The following is an 18,273-nucleotide window of genomic DNA, read 5'->3' on the forward strand; positions in this document are numbered from 1 at the left end:
AACAAATTCACTACCCTCTGGCCGAAGAAGTTCCTCTTCATCTCAGTTCTAAAGGGACATCCCTTCATTCCAAGGCTGTACCTCAGTTCTTGACTCTCCTACTAATGGAAAGATCCTCTCCAGGTCTACTCTGTCCAGGCTTTCCAGCATCCATAAGTTTCAAAGGCATCTTCCCTCATCTGAACTCCATCAAGCACAAACTCAGTGACATCATACGCTCCTTATAACAACGGTTCTTAAACTAGGGTCCATAGATACCTTGCTTAATGGTATTGATCCTTGGTGTAAAAAGGGTTGGGAATCCCTATCTTATAGTTTAAGCCCCTCATTCCTGGGGTCATTCTTGTGTATCTCCTCTGGACCCTCTCCAGCTCCATCACATATTTCCTTAGATTCAGGACCTAAAATTGCTCACAGAATTCCAAATGCAGCTTATAAAGCCACATCAGTACATCCTTGCTTTTATGTTTTCATAGAATGGAGAAAAAAATTGAAGTTATTTGAAATATTAAATTTGGAAATGATCAGCAGGATTAGCGAATACATATATATAATACACTGAGAAATTTAGAGAATCCACAGATCTTTGGTGGGGGCAGAGCCATGTACATAATATGGTATGCTTACATGTATTGCCAAAATGTACCATACACTAATCTTCAGCTCAAACTGCATAAAACACTGGTTTGGTCCACAGATGTGTACAGATCTAGTAGGGAGTTCCAGCATTTAGACCTGACGGCAACATTGGAAGAATATGAGATGGGGTAGAGGAGATTTACAAGGATTTTGTCAGGCCTGGAGAAGATTGGCTCAGCTATTATTGTTTCCTCAAGGAGGTTGAAGGGAAATTTGAAGGTTGAAGGGAAACATCTTTTGTTTCTACAGATGCATCATGATCCACTGGGTCCTTCCTGCTTTCTAGTTTTTTTTAATTAAAATGGAAAGGCAAGTGAATAGTTAAGGAGAAATGGTTCATACAATGTGTAATATTGGTCTGTAACTGACTGCTTGAAAAGCTGGTCATTGTTGGTTAGGTAAATTGATTTAGAAGGACACCTGGTTTAAAAATAAATGATAGATTTTTTTAGAATTGGAGCTCTACCTAGCTTAAATGTTGTGTGCTGTCAAATAAGCCCTCAGTAGGTTCCGAAGTTAAAACAGAAAGTGCTTGAAGCATTCAGCAAGTCAGGCAGCATGTTTCAGTTCCAAGACCCTTCATCAGAAAGTTCTAACCAAGGGCCTCTGACTTGAAATGTTAATTCTTTTTTTCTTTCTATAGATGTTGTTTGACCCGCTGATTGTTTATAGCATTTTCTGTTTTTATTTCAGATTTCCACCATCTGCATTTGTTGCTTATTTTCATCCCTGTTGCATTCTGCCTGATTGGACATTCATACTCAGCTCTTGAGAAGGAGGAGAGCTTTTGTCAGCCAGTTTACACTGATCATTTGAGTTAGTTGGGTGATGTTGTCAAAGACTTGCAGTGTTCCTCTGTCTGCTTGACCAAGGAATTAATGTCAGCAGCATCTGCTTCAATGTCAGTGCAGCTGAGTACCAGAGTTATAATACCTAAGGAAGCAAGAAATTAATAATAGATGCAAAAGGGAATATAAACAGAACCTTGCATGAACCAGCTAACAGCAAACACTCTTGAGTAATATATTAGGAGCAGAGGGGTAAAGGGAAATGACTGCTCATTATAAGCAGATGAGGTGGGGTGCAAAGAAAGGAAATGTTAAAGTTCTAAAATAAGTACTCTGTATCCATTTTCACAGAGGAAGAATGGGAGAAAATCTCAGTTACAATACAAGGAGAAGAACTAGTGGATTTAATATGTAAAGTAATGATGGCGGATAAAACAGTGAGACAGTATAAAGTTTCAGAATCTGACACCTTTCATCCCAGGGTAGATAAAGCATCTGTAAGCAATAAGCAATTTTAAGTATCTAGATTCATGAATAGTGTCTTTAGCTTGGAAACTGAAAATGTTCTCACAGTATCTGATGGAGGGAGGGAGAAAGTCCACAACAGTACAACATGAACGTGCGTCAGTTTGAGTTAACTATTGGACATGGATTGGTAATTGGTTGGAAGATTATAATTAAGAGTGAAGGCCATTTTCTGATTGATGAAATATAAGTGATGGTTCCTGTAGGATCTAAACTGGGGCTTCAGAATTTTATTTTATGCATTGACTTGGATGATGGAATGGAGATTTTACATATATGTAGCAGATGATAAAAAGTAAACCTATTTTATCTCGTTCTCAACAATGTGCCTATTGTATATGGATCTCTCCATTACAGTATTGGTAGAAGTGACTGGACCATAGCTCTTTCAGGCACAGGGTTCTATCTTCATACACTTTCCATTGTGTCCTGATACATTGTGATTGTGCTGCAGTAGAATTGTATTCTAATAGAACATCTTGCATTTCTCACACTCAAACAAAGCTGTCAAGCAAGTGTACCAACAATTACTCATGTACAAACATGTAATGCTATCCGGGTACACCTAATCTGAAATAGCAATCCGATGAAGCTAAACATTAGACGGCATGTTCGCTAAGCATTAGAATAAGATTGTAATAAATGATGCTTCCAGTAGTGAAAACACTGCAGCCCTGTTATATCCTGTCATGAATGACGGTGAACCTGAGGAGCCTCCTAGAACATTGCCATCCTCACTGAAAGCAGTGAGTAGTATGTGAGTGTAGCCAGTAGCACAGAGTGGTTGCTCCCTTTTGACATCCACTTGTGGTCCTAGTGTCAAAACTAACTTTTATCTAGACTGATGTAGATGTGATCTCGGCTAAATGCTGATCATGTAACCAGACAATAGATAGTGCAGAACATTTCTACACTTGAATCACTCTGTTTTCAACGAAGTTGGTCAAGTGGAGGTATAACACTGAGATCTCAAGATTCAAGATTGTTTAATGTCATTTCCTGTATACAAGTATAAAGGAGAAGGGAATAATTGCTATTCCAGATCCAATGCAGCACAAGAACAACAAAAGTTAAAGAATACAATCATAATAAAAAAGAATAAATATAAATACATGAGATAGCCTATTTACTTAGATTAATTGTATGTCCATAAAGTAATGCCTGGCTGTTAGTGGGTGGAGGTGTTGATCAGCCTTGCTGCTTGGGGTAAGTAGTTGTTTTTGTGGCATGGATGCTATGTTGCCTTCTTCCTGACGGATAGTGGCTATACTTCATTAGGAGTTTGAGGAGATTTGGTTTGTCAACTAAAACACTCAAAAACTTCTACAAAGGTACGGTGTAGAACATTTTGACTGGCTGCATCGCTGTCTGGTATGAGGGAGCTACTGCACAGGATTGAAGCAAGTTGCAGAGAGTTGTAAAATTAGTTATCTCCATCATGGGTGCTAGCCTCCGTAGAATCCAAGACATCTTCAAGGAGCGGTGCCCCAGGAAGGCAGCATCCATCATTAAGGATCCCCATGACCCACACTGTTACCATTGGGAAGGAGATACAGATACCTGAAGACACACACTCAGCAATTCATGAACAGCTTCTTCCCCTCTGCCATCCAATTTCTAAATGGACATTGAACCCATGAACACTACCTCACTACTTTTTTATTTGTTTCCTGCACAACTTATTTTAACTTAACTATTTAATAGACAAACATATAAACTTAAAGAAATTCATTTTTGCTCTTTTTCTTTGTGATGTATTTCATTGTAATGCTGCTGTTAAGTTAACAAATTTCACAACGTTTGCTCACGATATTAAACCTGATTCTGATTCTGAAGTGGGACAGACAGGATCTATGAGCACGGCAGGTGGGATCCTTCATGATGTTACTGGCCCTTTTCTGGCACCTTTTTGTATATATTCCCTTGATGGCGGGTCAGCTGGTTCTGCATGGGCAGTTTTGACTACCCATTGTAGAGCCTTCCTGTCTGCCACAGCATAGTTTCCATACCAAGCAGTGATGCAGCTTGTCAGGATGCTCTTTACTCTGCATCTCTAGAATTATCTACTTAATAATGTAGATAATTGCCTAGGTATGTCCTTTCCACAAAAAATGAATTCAGCAGATTTATAACTCGATGACCTATTTGTCATCCACAAAGTGATGGACTGCATTATTTGCAAGACTTGCTTACCAACAACCTACTCAGTACTGTTCCATGCTCCAGTTCACACAGTGATCAGACTTCATTAGTCCAAATGTGGAACTTCACAGCTTAGGTGAACATGGCTCCCCTTGAACTCAAGGTGGTTTTTAACTAAAGTGGCAAGGACAGCTTTAAAACTGAACACACTCTTGAGATCCAAGAGTTTGCTCTCCAGTGAATGGCATTGTAGCATGAAAGAAAATTGTGGCTGTTGGAAGTCAGTTGAGTCAAGCCCAAGATACCAAGATATTTCTCTTGGGGATTCCTCATAATATGTCAAGAGTAAATATATACAACTCCTTCATTATAACCTTTTCCCTCTGAGTGAGGTTCAACAGTACAGTGGTTACCGATGATTGCACATTTCCAATTTGCATTCTCAGCTCCTGTTCTTTGCATCCACCAAAACCTTCAGCGTATTCTCGCATTGAATTGCCGGTGTCCATCCCCAACAAGAGATATTTCTATTAACTGCAAATAAGAGAAGATCTGCAGATGCTAGAAATCCAAGCAACACACACAAAATGCTGGAGGAACTCAGCAGGCCAGCCACCATCTGTGGAAAAGAGTACAGTCAACGTTTTGGGCTGAGACCCTTCAGCAGCACTATTTCTATTAACTGTCCTTGGCATTCCATGGCATTGCCCATCTATCAATAAACCAGGTGTAATTGTAGACCAGGTGAACCAGCCATACAAATACTGTGATTGATCAGAATGCAGGTTAGAGACTGGATACCCCTTGATGAGTGACTTGCCATCAAAAGCCTTTTAATCAATACCAAAGTATAAAATATTGTAAGGGAATATTTCCCACTCGGCTGGGCATGGGCAGCTCCCACAGCACTGGAGGACAATGAATGCTTCCTTCAAGAGTGGCACTCATTTCTCTATTCTTTGCACTCACTGCTTCCAGCGGTGTATCTTGGCTGTAATCTACAAAATGAACTGCAGCAACTCACCAAATTTTCTACAACATCATCTCCCAAGCCTGCACACTAATGCATCTATGACAGATAAAGTCTGCAGGCAAATTGGAATACTAGCACCTGCATGTCATACTGGAACTTTAGTTCCATGCTATGTAGTAACTGGGTCTGAATACACGAACTCCATGCTCAATGGCACAATGAAGGAACATACACCAGATAAATTTCAAAAATGGGGCTGAATACCACTCATTCAAGGACAATTAGAGATAGGATTTAAATGTCAGTGAAATCGACATACCATAAATAATTCAAGAGTGAGAAGGTACATTACAAAAGGGAGCAGGAAATTAGACAAAATACATACTAAAAGTAATTAATAAAATTAAATGGGAAAACAAATAGAGGGACTTAATTACTGACTTGTGTTCACATTGGAGAATTTAACTTGACTGCCTTAAAAACCAACACAGGTGACATGCATGCAACAGTAATCTTTTGTTAGGAAGTATTTTTGTCTGATCTGTTGAAGGAATGGTTTCAGTGGTATCAACATTATATGCTTTTTCTTGTGAAGCTTTTAAACAAATTTTTCAAAAAGTTCTATTCAAAAGGTTCCAAGGAACATCTAAACAAGCCTGATGCATTTTGGAAACAAGTCCTGTGGACTGATGAAATTAAAATAGAAATTTTTGGCCACAATGAGCAAAGGTATGTTTGGAGAAAAAAGGGTGCAGAATTTCATGAAAAGAACACCTCTCCAACTGTTAAGCACAGGGGTGGATTGATCATGCTTTGGGCTTGTGTTGCAGCCAGTGGCACGGGGAACATTCACTGGTAGAGGGAAGAATGAATTCACCTAGGAACCAGCAAATTCTGGAAGCCAACATCACATCGTCTGTAAAAAAAAACCGAAGTTGAAAAGAGGATGGGTTCTACAATAGGATAATGAACCTAAACACACCTTAAAATCCACGATGGACTACCTCAAGAGGCACAAGCTGAAGGGTTTGCCATGGCCCTCACAGTCCCCTGACCTAAACATCATCCAGAATCTGTGGATAGACCTCAAAAGATCAGTGCATGCAAGACGGCCCAAGAATCTCACAGAACTAGAAGCCTTTTGCAAGGAAGAATGGGCGAAAATCCCCCAAACAAGAATTGAAGGACTCTTAGCTGGCTACAGAAAGCGTTTACAAGCTGTGATACTTGCCAAAGGGGGTGTTACTAAGTACTGCCATGCAGGGTGCCCAAACTTTTGCTTCGAGCCCTTTTCCTCTTTTTGTTATTTTGAAACTATAAAAGATGGAAATAAAAAAGTAATTTTGCTTAGAATATTAAAGAAATGTGTCATCTTTAACTTTATGCCTTTTGGAAATCAGTTCACCTTTTACTCGCTTAGCTATTCACAGTAACAGACATTTTGACCGGGGTGCCCAAACTTTTGCCTGCCACTGTATTTCACTACAAGGAGTATTGTAGGAAAGGGCATGGATCAGCACATGGAATTTTGACATTGTAGCCATGAGTGAGATTTTGTTGCAGGAGGGGCAGTCCATAGTTCTGGGGTTCCATTGTTTTAGACATAATAGAGCGGGAGGGATTGAAGGGGGCGGGATAGCATTAGTAGTCCGGAAAAATATGCAGCAGTGCTCAGACAGGAAATACTGGAGAGTTCGTCTAGTGAGGCATATGGGCAGGACTGAGGAACGAAAGATATTGCTGTGTAATTAATATTTCAGTAATATTTGAACGATGTTGTAAGTATCTTGTTTGATTAAGCATTTGTTGTCATTATATAATGCATTGCAGGTTATATGCAAAAGTAAATGAATAGTATACATCGTGACGCACCACATCATATCTGCACACCTTGCCTAAAGTAAAAACAAAACTAAGACATGCATTCTGGACTCTCCGCATTTTTCTTTCCAATAGTTTAATGTGTTGAACTTACAAAACATAAAAGAGGTGACAAGTAAGTTATGGGACAAACCCAAGACTGCTTCCTACCTGTTGAAGCACAGCAAGACATTTGAGTTTTTTTTTTAAAAAACAGCGTAGCACATATCTCTTCAGCAGGGAGAGAGAGGACATGGTCGAGTTTTTAAAAAAGGCAGGAAAGGGACAAATTCACAGGTTCATGTGCAGTGAGTACCAGGTGATGATAAGCATAAATAAAAATAAAGCAGAAATGGCTGGCTACATTGGAAAGATAGACACATTCAATTGCACAACGGATAATTGGATATTGTATACTGACTGAATTGAGCAGTATTTTGAAGCAAATGAATTAGCCAATGAGAAGCAAGTAACAGTTTTGCTGAGTGTATTGGCTTGAAAAGCTTAGTTTGCTTAGAAGTTTGACTGCTCCAACCAAACCAGCTAAAATGGGCTTTGGTGATATCATGGAAGTAATGCAGGGACATTCAGAACCAAAAACCATTGTTGACTGCAGAATGCTTTAGGTTTCATTAGCGAAATCAAAAGAAAGGAGAGTCCATTTCAGCATACATGGCTGAACTAAAGAAGTTGTCTGAGCATTGTCAGTTCAATGATGGGCTTAGTGATGCACTGACATCATTTAGTTTGCAGAATCTTACAAGAAAGCATTCAAAAACAGTCCTAACCAAAGCACAACTTACATTTAAAAGAACAGTTGGAATAGTTGTATCAACGAAAACAGCAAACACAGACTGAACTGAGTTGCAGTCAGGATTGAAAGTGAACGTGAGCAAAATAGCAACATCTAAACAGAAACCGACCCGGCTGAACAAATTGTGTTGATAAAAAAGTAACTCCTGAGGGAATGATATTCAAAACAGCGAAATACAACAACCAACCAACCACATTAGGCTTCTATGTGGTAAATACAAGAGAGCCAGTGTTGTGGAGACATGAGTGGCTTCGACAACTACAACTTGATTGGAGAACTATCCACAATTTGCGTTCCACCCCTTGCAAAAGAGTCAATTGAAAGCGAATAATACCACAGCAGTGTTCAAGAAGGGCATTAGAAAACTCAAACATATCAAGGTTGTGTTGATATAAAATTGTGTTAAATGAAAATGCCACACCCAAGTTCTACAAAATGCGTCTGGTTCCTTATACCATCCGTGATGAAGCAGCCGGTGAGCTAGATTGCATGGAGGCTGAAGGAATTCCTTCGTAGGTTGAGTGGAGCCCATGGGTGCCAAGAAGACTGGGTCTGTCAGCACCTGTGGATATCTTAAGCTCACCATTAACCCAGTTCTGAAAGTAGATCAATACTCTCTGCCCAGGATAGACGATATAGAAACATAGAAAACCTACAGTACAATATAGGCCCTTTGGCCCACAAAGCTGTGTGGAACATGTCGTTACCTTAGAAATTACCTAGGGTTTTCACGAAGAGTAGGGTTCCCAGAACAGATCCCTGAGGGACACCACTGGTGACCGACCTCCATGCAGAATATGACCCGTCTACAACCCCTCTTTGTCTTCTGTGGGCAAGCCAGTTCTGGATCCACAAAGCAATATCCCCTTGGATCCTATGTCTCCTTACTTTCTCAATAAGCCTTGCATGGGGTACCTTGTTAAATGCCTTGCTGAAATCCATATACACTATATCTACTGCTCAACCTTCAAAGTGTTTAGTCATGTCCTCAAAAAATTCAATCAAGCTTGTAAGGCAGGATCTGCCTTTGACAAAGCTATGCTGACTATTCCTAATCAAATGCCTCTCCAAATGTTCATAAATCCTGCCTCTCAGGATCTCCTCCATCAACTTACCACCCACTGAAGTAAGACTCACTGGTCTATAATTTCCTGGGCTATCTCTACTCCCTTTCTTGAATAAAGGAACAACATCCGCAACCCTCCAATCCTCCAGAACCTCTCCCGTCCCCATTGATGATGCAAGGATCATCGCCAGAGGCTCAGCAATCTCCTCCCTCACCTCCCACAGTAGCCTGGGGTACATCTCGTCTGGTCCTGGTCACTTATCCAACTTGATGCTTTCCAAAAGCTCCAGCACATCCCTTTCTTAATATCTACATGTTCAAGCTTTTCAGTATGCTGTAAGTCATCCCTACAATCGCCAAGATCCTTTTCCGTAGTGAATATTGAAGCAAAGTATTCATTAAGTACCTCTGCTATCTCCTCCGGTTCCATACACACTTTTCCACTGTCTCACTTGATTGGTCCTATTCTCTTACGTCTTATCCTCTTGCTCTTCACATACTTGTAGAATGCCTTGGGGTTTTCTTTAATCCTGCTCGCCAAGGCCTTCTCATGGCCCCTTCTGGCTCTCCTAATTTCTTTCTTAAGCTCCTTCCTGCTTGCCTTATAATCTTCTAGATCTCTATCATTACTTAGTTTTTTGAATCTTTCGTAAGCTGTTCTTCTTGGGAGGGAGGGAACGTCGACTCAAACCATGAGAGGCCTGCGTTGGGCATTTTCATGCCTTACAAGGCGCAGATTGGAAGTCTGGGGCGCCACTTCTCACACAGACACTAGAGCAATGTGAGGTTAAGTGCCTTGCTCAAGGACACAAACTTACTGCCGCAGCTGAGGCTCGAACTAGTGACCGTCAGATCACTAGACGAATGCCTTAACCACTTGGCCACGTGTTCTTCTTGACTAGATTCATTCCCATTGCAACCCCAACTCGGGATCTGACTGCATCTCTTTGCTGGGTTCATGCTCCCAGATTCCATGGATGAACCTCTTGGACATCATTACGAAGATCTCTCTCCATTAGGTGGATCCAATTCCAGACCCCTTCCATGGGGATCCCATTTCCGGTCCTTTCCACCAGAATTCCAATCCTGGGATTTCCTGGAATGAAATGCCTCCCAGTACCTGTAACCCTGGAAGCAGTCCGGATGCTCGAATCTGTCGGGGACGCCCGGGTGCACTCAGTAACACGGGCTGGTCCATGGCGGGACAGGAGGCTCGGGTTTCAGCACCAGCTCCATCTTTGCAAATCTTCCTGGAGGAAAACATTTCAGCAAAGTGGACTTTGTGAGGCCTACCTACAGATGGTGATGGAAGAGGAGTCCAAAGTGTTTCTCATCAAAGGGCTATATTGCTGTAATAGATTTACTTTCGGAGTAGCACCTACACTCTGGTAGAAAGCTGTGGACCAGATGTTTACTGCAAGGCTGCCCAGACACTCGGTGTTACCTGGATGACATCACAGTTGCAAGGAATATACAGTTGGTGATAGTAGCTGATTTTAACTTGCCCCATATTGACTGGGACTCCCATACTGTAAAAGGGAAAGTGTCAAATATGGAGTGTGCTAGAACAGAGGGATCTGTAAATACAGATCCAGAATTCCTTCAAAGTGGCATCACAGGTCGATAAGATCGTAAAGAAATATTTTGGCACATTGGCCTTCATAAATAAATGTATTGAGCACTGGAGTTGGGATGTTATGTTGAAATTGTACAAGACATTGGTGGGGCTTAAAATGGAGTATTGTGTCGAGATTTGGTCACCTACCTACAGGAAAATGCAAGATTGAAAGGACACAGAGAAAATTTACAAGGATGTTGCTGGGACCTGAGGACATGAATTATCGGGCAAGATTGAATGGGATTTAGAAGATTAAGGGTAGATTTAAAAGAGGTATACAAAACTATGAGGGGTATAGATTGGGTAAATACAAGCATGCTTTTTCCACTGAGGTTGGGCAAGACTTCAACTAAAGATCATGGGTTAAGGGTGAAAAGTGGAATGTTTAGGGGGAACTTCACTCAATGTGGTGAGAGTATGAAACGAACTGCCTGTGCAATTTCTGAATGCGGGTTTGGTTTCAACCTTGAACTGAAATTTGGATAGGTACATAGATGCAGTGTATGGCGTGCTGTGTTACGAGGGTCAGTCAATGGTTTGGCATGGCCTAGATGGGCCAAAGAGCCTGTTTTTTGAGCTGTAGTGTTTTATGACTATGACTCCAAGTGTCACTGCCAGAAAGTGCTCTAAGGAAAATGAAAAATCTCACAATTGTATCTGACTGAACAACATGAATCCTTTCTAGGGAATTACAGTATGTAAACTGCATTCACTGAAGCAGTTTTTGTCAATTATATCAGAATCAGGTATATTATCATTGACGTATGCTGTGAAATTTGTTTTGCAGCAACAGTATAGTGATAAATAAAAATGACTATCAATGATAATAAGAATGTATAAAAATAAATAATGCAAGAGAACAAATAGTTAGGTAATGTTTATCTGTTCGTGGACCATTCAGATGTCTGATGGCAGAGGGGAACAAGCTCAATCCCGGGAGTATGGGAGATTACAGATGTTTTCATCTAAAAATTTGAGTTAAACAATTAAAGGATACAAGCGACACTTCATTAGATAAATTTGATCTGTAAGATATGTATTTTGGATATATATTTGGGTATATTAGACTAGATTATGAGAATACTCAGTCTTCTTTTTATTGTCACTTAGAAATGCATGCATGCATTAAGAAATGATACAATGTTTCTCCGGAGTGATATCACAGAAAACAGGACAAACCAAAGACTAACACTGACAGAACCACATAAGTATAACATATAGTTACAGCAGTGCAAAGCAATACCATAATTTGATGAAGAACAGACCATGGGCACAGTAAAAAAAAAAAGTCTCAAAGTCCCGAGTCGAGTCCCCGATAGCAGGCAGCAAAAGGGAGAAACTCCCTGCCATAAACATCAACTTGCCGATGCCTTGGAAGCAGCTGACCACAGCCGACACTGAGTCCATCCGTCTGAGAACTTTGAGCTTCCGATCAGCCTCTCCGAAACAGCCTCCCGAGCGCCATCCTCTGCCGAGCGCCTTCAATCTCACCCCGGCCGCTGAAACACGCAAAGCCGAGGATTTCGGGGCCTTCTGCTCCGGAGATTCCGGTTACCACACAGTAGCAGCGGCAGCGAAGCGGGCGTTTAAGCATATAGTAGATATCAGAAATGTCAGCTATTGAGGAAAATGGCAAAGAAAATTCCGATTGGAGGAATTTGTGGAAAACTTATTGACAGTTAATATGAGTCACAAAATGTGACATTTTGTGTCACTGTATCTATGACATTATAACAATGGGAATTATAAATACTTACCACAAGAAATCCCATTGACTTTCTAATAATTCATTCCACATGATATCAAATTTATTCTAAAGTTTATTTGGTAATTTGAAAAGGTGTTGTTTTGGGTTTATTCAGCTTTATGAAAAATGTGGAGTGCACATTTCATTCAAATATAATTTGGGTAACAATTATCCTTTTAAATATTGGGTTACATATTTTGACCAGCTTTATAAGCCTTTTAGCATGCCCTGAGTAAACAAGATTTTACATGATGGTGCAATACATAAAAATCAGCAAGCTTCCATTTCAACTCCCTTTTGGATTTTGTCGAGTTAGTAAATCTCAACCAAAGCAATGGCGGCCATCAGAATTGGCCTTTATATTCTTCGATTAGGAAAAGAGGAAACTTTACTTGCTGATTCTACTTTTCTGGATATCAAGGATAAGTCAAAGGGTGGTCTTGATTTTTTTCTTCCATTCTCTCACAAACACTTCTAAAACTATTTAGTACTTGTTTATACAGAGTGGCCATTTATCTAAAATGCCAGAAGTTTATCATTCTACAAGCAGCTTTTTGAAAGGGTGTAGGGAGTAAGATTAGAAAATTATAAAAGAGGTGTTACCATTAGCATTTGGTGTATGGTAGCACAGGTAAATTACTAATCCAATCCAGAGAAATGAATTCAAACTCCACCTATGACAGCTAAGGAATTTAAATTCAATTAGTTAAGTCAATTCTGGAATAAAAAATTTTGCTCACCTTGAGGTTGCCAGAGAGTGGTAAAACCCTGCTGGCTTACAAATGTTATAGTCTTTGACAGCTACAACACAGAAACAGACTCTTCTGCCAGCCAAATTTTGGTGACTGCCAAGCACTCATGTTATTCTCCCCTAGGAAACCCACACAACCACAGGGCGTATATGCAAACTCCACAGACACACCAGAAGTCATGATTAAACTTGGGTCCCTGGAGCTGTAAAGTACCAGCTTCACTAGCTGAGTTACTGTCCTTTAGGAAGGAAATTTGTTATCCTTACCCAGGTTGCAATTTACGTAATTCCAAATAATTCTGTAAGGAGTCTTAGTACATCCTCCCCGAGGAATGCGTGGGGTTTTCCCAGGGTGCTCCAGTTTCCTTCCTCAATTCAAAGACACACCCGGTAGGTTAATTGGTCATTGTAAATTGTCCCATGATTAGGTTAGTGTTAATCAGGATTGTGGGCTTACTGGAATGGCGTGGCTCAAAGGGCCAGAAGGATTTACTCCACACTGTATCACTAAATAAATACATAGCAATGTGATTTACCTTTTAGGTTCTCTCTCCACAAGTGCTGCCTTACCTGCTCAGTATTTCCCGCGCCTGTATTTTTTTTGTTTGCTGGTTATTTCTGCAAACACGACGAATTCTGCAGATGCTGGAAATTCAAGCAACACACACCAAAGTTACTGGTGAATGCAGCAGGCCAGGCAGCATCTCTAGGAAGAGGTACAGACGACGTTTCAGGCCGAGACCCTTCGTCAGGACTAACTGAAGAAAGAGCTAGTTGCCAATCCCTTTTGCCAATCACCTGTCCAGCTCTTGGCTCCATTCCCTCCCCCTCCTGTCTTCTCCTATCATTTTGGATCTCCCCCTCCCCTTCCCACTTTTAAATCTGGTACTAGCTCTTTCTTCAGTTAGTCCTGACGAAGGGTCTCGGCCTGAAACGTCGACTGTACCTCTTCTTAGAGATGCTGCCTGGCCTGCTGCGTTCACCAGCAACTTTGATGTGTGTTGCTGGTTATTTCTTACTTGTTGTTACTTTTTCAAATTGCCTAACAAGGCAAATAGGGATGGAAACTGTGCTGAGTGGACAGGAAAGCTCTAAAATAGGTAGCTAGAAATGCCCAACGCATCACTGGCACCAGCCTACTGGCATCAAGACATACATACAGAAAAGTGTGGAAAAGGACCAGTAACATCAGGACGGATCCCACCCACCCTACTCATGGACTGTTTGGCCCAATCCCATCAGGGAGGAGGCTACGCAGCATCCAAGCTACCACCAGACTCAAAAACAGTTACTTCCCTAAGCAGTAAGGCTGATCGACACCTCCACACACTAACCCAACCGCCACTGCTTTATCATTTCCTGTCATTCACTCCTGTGTCTAGCATCACTTTATGGACATGCAGTCAATCTATGTATGTAAGTTATGTATTTATAAGAGTTTGTTGTGTTTTAAAATTATTATTGTTTTCTATATCTTAAATGTTTTTTTTCACTGCATTGGACCTGGAGTAACAAATACTTCTCCTTTACTCTCATGTACTGGAAATTATATTAAACAGTCTTGAATCTGGGAAACAAAAGACCAAGAAACCTCCAGAAAGTGCATAAATTGTCTTAGTTACATCCTCATTATCTTTCTTATTTAATATTCTTTTACAGATAAAATAGGCTTTTATTTTGAATCTGCCTGTGTCCTTTGCACATTTTGTTCTTACATCCCTGCTTTTCTTTGGATATTTCTGTGCAATTATGAATTTAAAATGTTAACCGGGCTCACTTAATATTTATATATATTTGCTTCTAAATTTTGCTTTTAATTTAAATATTGACCTACATTGAAGATTTCTGAATATAGATTATATTTAGCCTGCATTTACTGCTGAATGTCTTTGCATTTTATTTTTGACTAAAATCAGCCTTCAGTTTATATTGTTACATTTGTCATTCAGTGCTGCCATGAAGTAAATTAAATTGCTCTCTGAGTATGTCACATTAGTCTACGGAGTCACTGATGTCTTTCAGGTCATTACTTGAAATCTACATTAGATATATAACATTTTTAATAAAACATTTTGCTGAATGCTTCCTTAGTATTTAAAGTATCCAGCTGGATATAGTCCAGAGGCTCTTACAGCACCACTGGCAAATTTCCAAGAAGCCTGTTCGAGCGATAGCGTGAATTTTGCAGTACCTGCTGGCATTTCACTGTGCAAAAGCCAGCAAATTTAGAATGCTCACACGTATGCATGGATTTCCAGCATGCTGACTGCAGTTTATGGTCTTTCTTTGTTTCAGAAACTGTCATGGCTCCTCATGGAGTATAGCATAGATTCCCACTAATTATAGAAGAACATAAAAAACTATAAAACAGCAGTCGGAGGGAGCCAAGTTACATTTCCTTTGGCATAAAGCAATGAATGAAATCACCATTTTCTTCTGTAAATTGTCCTCAATCACAATATAAAATCAATACATTTACATAAATATTATTCAATATTAGTTTAATGGCCATATTGTTTGTTGCATTATTCAATCCAATTAATTAAAATCAAATTAAACAATTGACATTGCCCAACACCTTTCTTTTGCAGTGGCATTTATATATTCTTGTCATTTTTGGTCCTCACATTGGTCTGTGGTCTTGTAAATATTTCTTATTTTCTCTAATTTCATTTCAATTGTTGCCAAGAGTTTATCTCATTAGTTATTCAAGCCATAGAATTATGCGTCATGGAAGTAAGTCCTTTGGCTCACAATGCCCATGCTAATCATCATGCAGCCATGTACACTGATTGCATTTTTTCAACCCACAAGGTTTACTTGCGCACTAGGGACACTTTACAGAGTGGCATTTAACCAAAGTGTGGTGTGAAAAAAAGCAGAACTCAATGAGAAACACATGCGCTCGTAAGGAAAAGGTGCAAAGTGACAAAGTTCACCACCAGATTACCTGAACTGTGAGGCAGCAGTCCCAATAGCTATGTGTTCTACATTTTCCCCAGGATTAAATCAAACAATGCTCCTTTTCTTCTTGTATTTAAACCAGAGCTATTTTAAGTATCTTCTGTATATTTCTTGCCTAAAATTTGGGACGGACAGAAATAGCAGAAACATTGAGCCTCTCATTGCATAACCATCAATTTTTAAGACAGCATTTTAGTAACAGTTCGGAACTCCTGGCAAAATAAGCAACAGGATTGCAGGAGCAAGGGATGCCTTCTTCTTCCAGAAATGTTAGTTTATGAAACCAGTCCAAATTTAAGCCATATCTCCACAGTCATAATGCTTCTTGATTACCAATATTGATCATTTCCATTTTTATTCATATATTTGTGCACTTGTATTATGTACAACTGAATATAGATAGAATTTTTAGTATTTTTGATCTCCATGCCCATTTAAAACAGTGTTTACATCTCCCACCATATCCTCGCTTTGCTTCCTGGCTCCTCTTATATTTTTGCAATGTACATTTCAGTGTAACTTTCTATTCCAGTAGTTTCAATGCTCTTCCTTTCTGGGATCAATCAACACATTTTGCCATTCTCTCATCTATATTAACTAGATTGAGTATCACTACTCTGTGTTCTTGCTCTGTAAGTGCTGTAATGCCATTTGATCCAAGATAAATGCTTTGCTTTCAATATGCTTTTCTTCTTTCAGCCATCACTCATGTGCCCAAGTGTGTCAATTAGTATCTCTCATATCAATCATTTAATTCCTAACTGTACAATGCATGGAATACTATGCAATTTAGAGATTACCATGCTTAAGGCTTTCTTTGTTAATCTATTGCTTACTCTCTTAAACACTTTCACCAATGTTTCAAATGTACTCCATCCACATCATGACTGTCTTATGAATCATGACATTTTTTTTTCTGCTTTCCCTCTCTTCCCAAAGGTTTTTCTATTTACTTGACTGCTTCACTGACTGATCAAAGGTAAGACATGACCTCTTCCTAGGATTTGGTTAATACATCCTTTGATCATTTACATTCTAATCTTCCTTCCCTCCCCTTGGACAGGTACCATACTTACAGTTGATACATCTCCTGGATATCCAATACAAAAGAGGCAAAGTGTGAAAAATCACAACCTGCAATCCTCAACCTTTCACATGCAACTGAACTGTAAAACAAACAAATATTGCAACCTAACTTTTAAAATACTTAAATTGCTAAGAAATTTTCTCAATGTATTATTAAATACAATTGTTTTTGTATTTTAAATGCAGCTCTATCAAAGCAACCTGGTTTGGCTGAAGGAGAGATTACTGGTATTGAACTTCACAGGGCTGATCCCAATATGGAACTAGGCCTGAGCATCGTAGGTGGGAATGAAACTCCATTGATTAATATTGTAATTCAGGAAGTTTATCGAGATGGCATTGTTGCAAAAGATGGAAGGCTTCTTTCTGGTGACCAAATATTACAGGTAATAACCAAAGCATTTTCTTATGCCTATTTAAGATTATTTAAGATGAATCTGTAGTCAGCATAAAGCAGGCTGTACACGCATTCTTTTTGTGTAAGCTATACTTATCCTGTCCACATTGTTCTCACCCTTTCCTGTCCCAGTGGAAAACATTGTTATTTCCTAAACACTGCTGTGAAATTCTTATAATGTATTTATCATTCTGTGATTGTTAAGCTGCCTCTTTGAACTCCTGGCATGCCACGGACACCTTATGAGAAACTAATATTTGAAGAAATAATTCAGATTATATACAGTACCTTATGATAATTGGTGCTGAGAAACCTCTCAGTTATTAAACCAGACAAACATGAGATAAGCCTCTCCCTTGCGCCCACAACCATAAACATAGACACAGACACAGAAACAGAATTAAGTCATACCATCATGGCTGATTTATTACCTTTCTCAGCCCCATTTCCCTGCTTTCTCCCCATAACCTTTGACACTCTGACTAATCAAGAAACCATCAACCTCCACCTTAAATATGCCCAATGACTTGGCTACAACAGCCGTCTGTGGCAATGAATTCCACAAGTTCACTACCCTCTAGGTAAAGAAATTCCTCTTCATCTCTCTACAAAATGGATGTTTCTCTAATCTGAGGCTGTGGCTTCTGGACCTGGAGTCCCCGACTGTAGGAAACGTCCTCTCCACATCCAATCCATCTAGGCCTTTCAATATGCAATAGGCTTCAATGAAATTTCCCCTCATTCTTCTAACCTTCAGTAAGTACAGGCCCAGAGCTCCTCATACATTAATCCTTTCATTCCTGGTATCATTCTCGTGAACCTTTGCTGTACCCTCTTCAATGCCAGTGAATCTTTTCTTAGGTAGGGGCCAAAACTGCTCATAATACTCCAGGTGCAGACTGA

General features: G+C 39.8%; 1 protein-coding gene across 2 annotated transcripts in view; it reads left to right on the forward strand.

The window, feature by feature from the left end:
* lnx2a (ligand of numb-protein X 2a) overlaps positions 1-18,273 on the forward strand; it is a 105,149-nt gene that overhangs the window by 62,521 nt on the left and 24,355 nt on the right. For both annotated transcript variants that reach the window (XM_072262978.1, XM_072262979.1), the window contains exon 4: positions 17,160-17,359. In XM_072262978.1, coding sequence (XP_072119079.1) covers positions 17,160-17,359 — 200 coding nt within the window. The remainder of the gene's footprint in view (positions 1-17,159; positions 17,360-18,273) is intronic.

Source organism: Mobula birostris, chromosome 7 (genome assembly GCF_030028105.1).
Source record: "Mobula birostris isolate sMobBir1 chromosome 7, sMobBir1.hap1, whole genome shotgun sequence".
NCBI classification, from domain to species: domain Eukaryota; kingdom Metazoa; phylum Chordata; class Chondrichthyes; order Myliobatiformes; family Myliobatidae; genus Mobula; species Mobula birostris.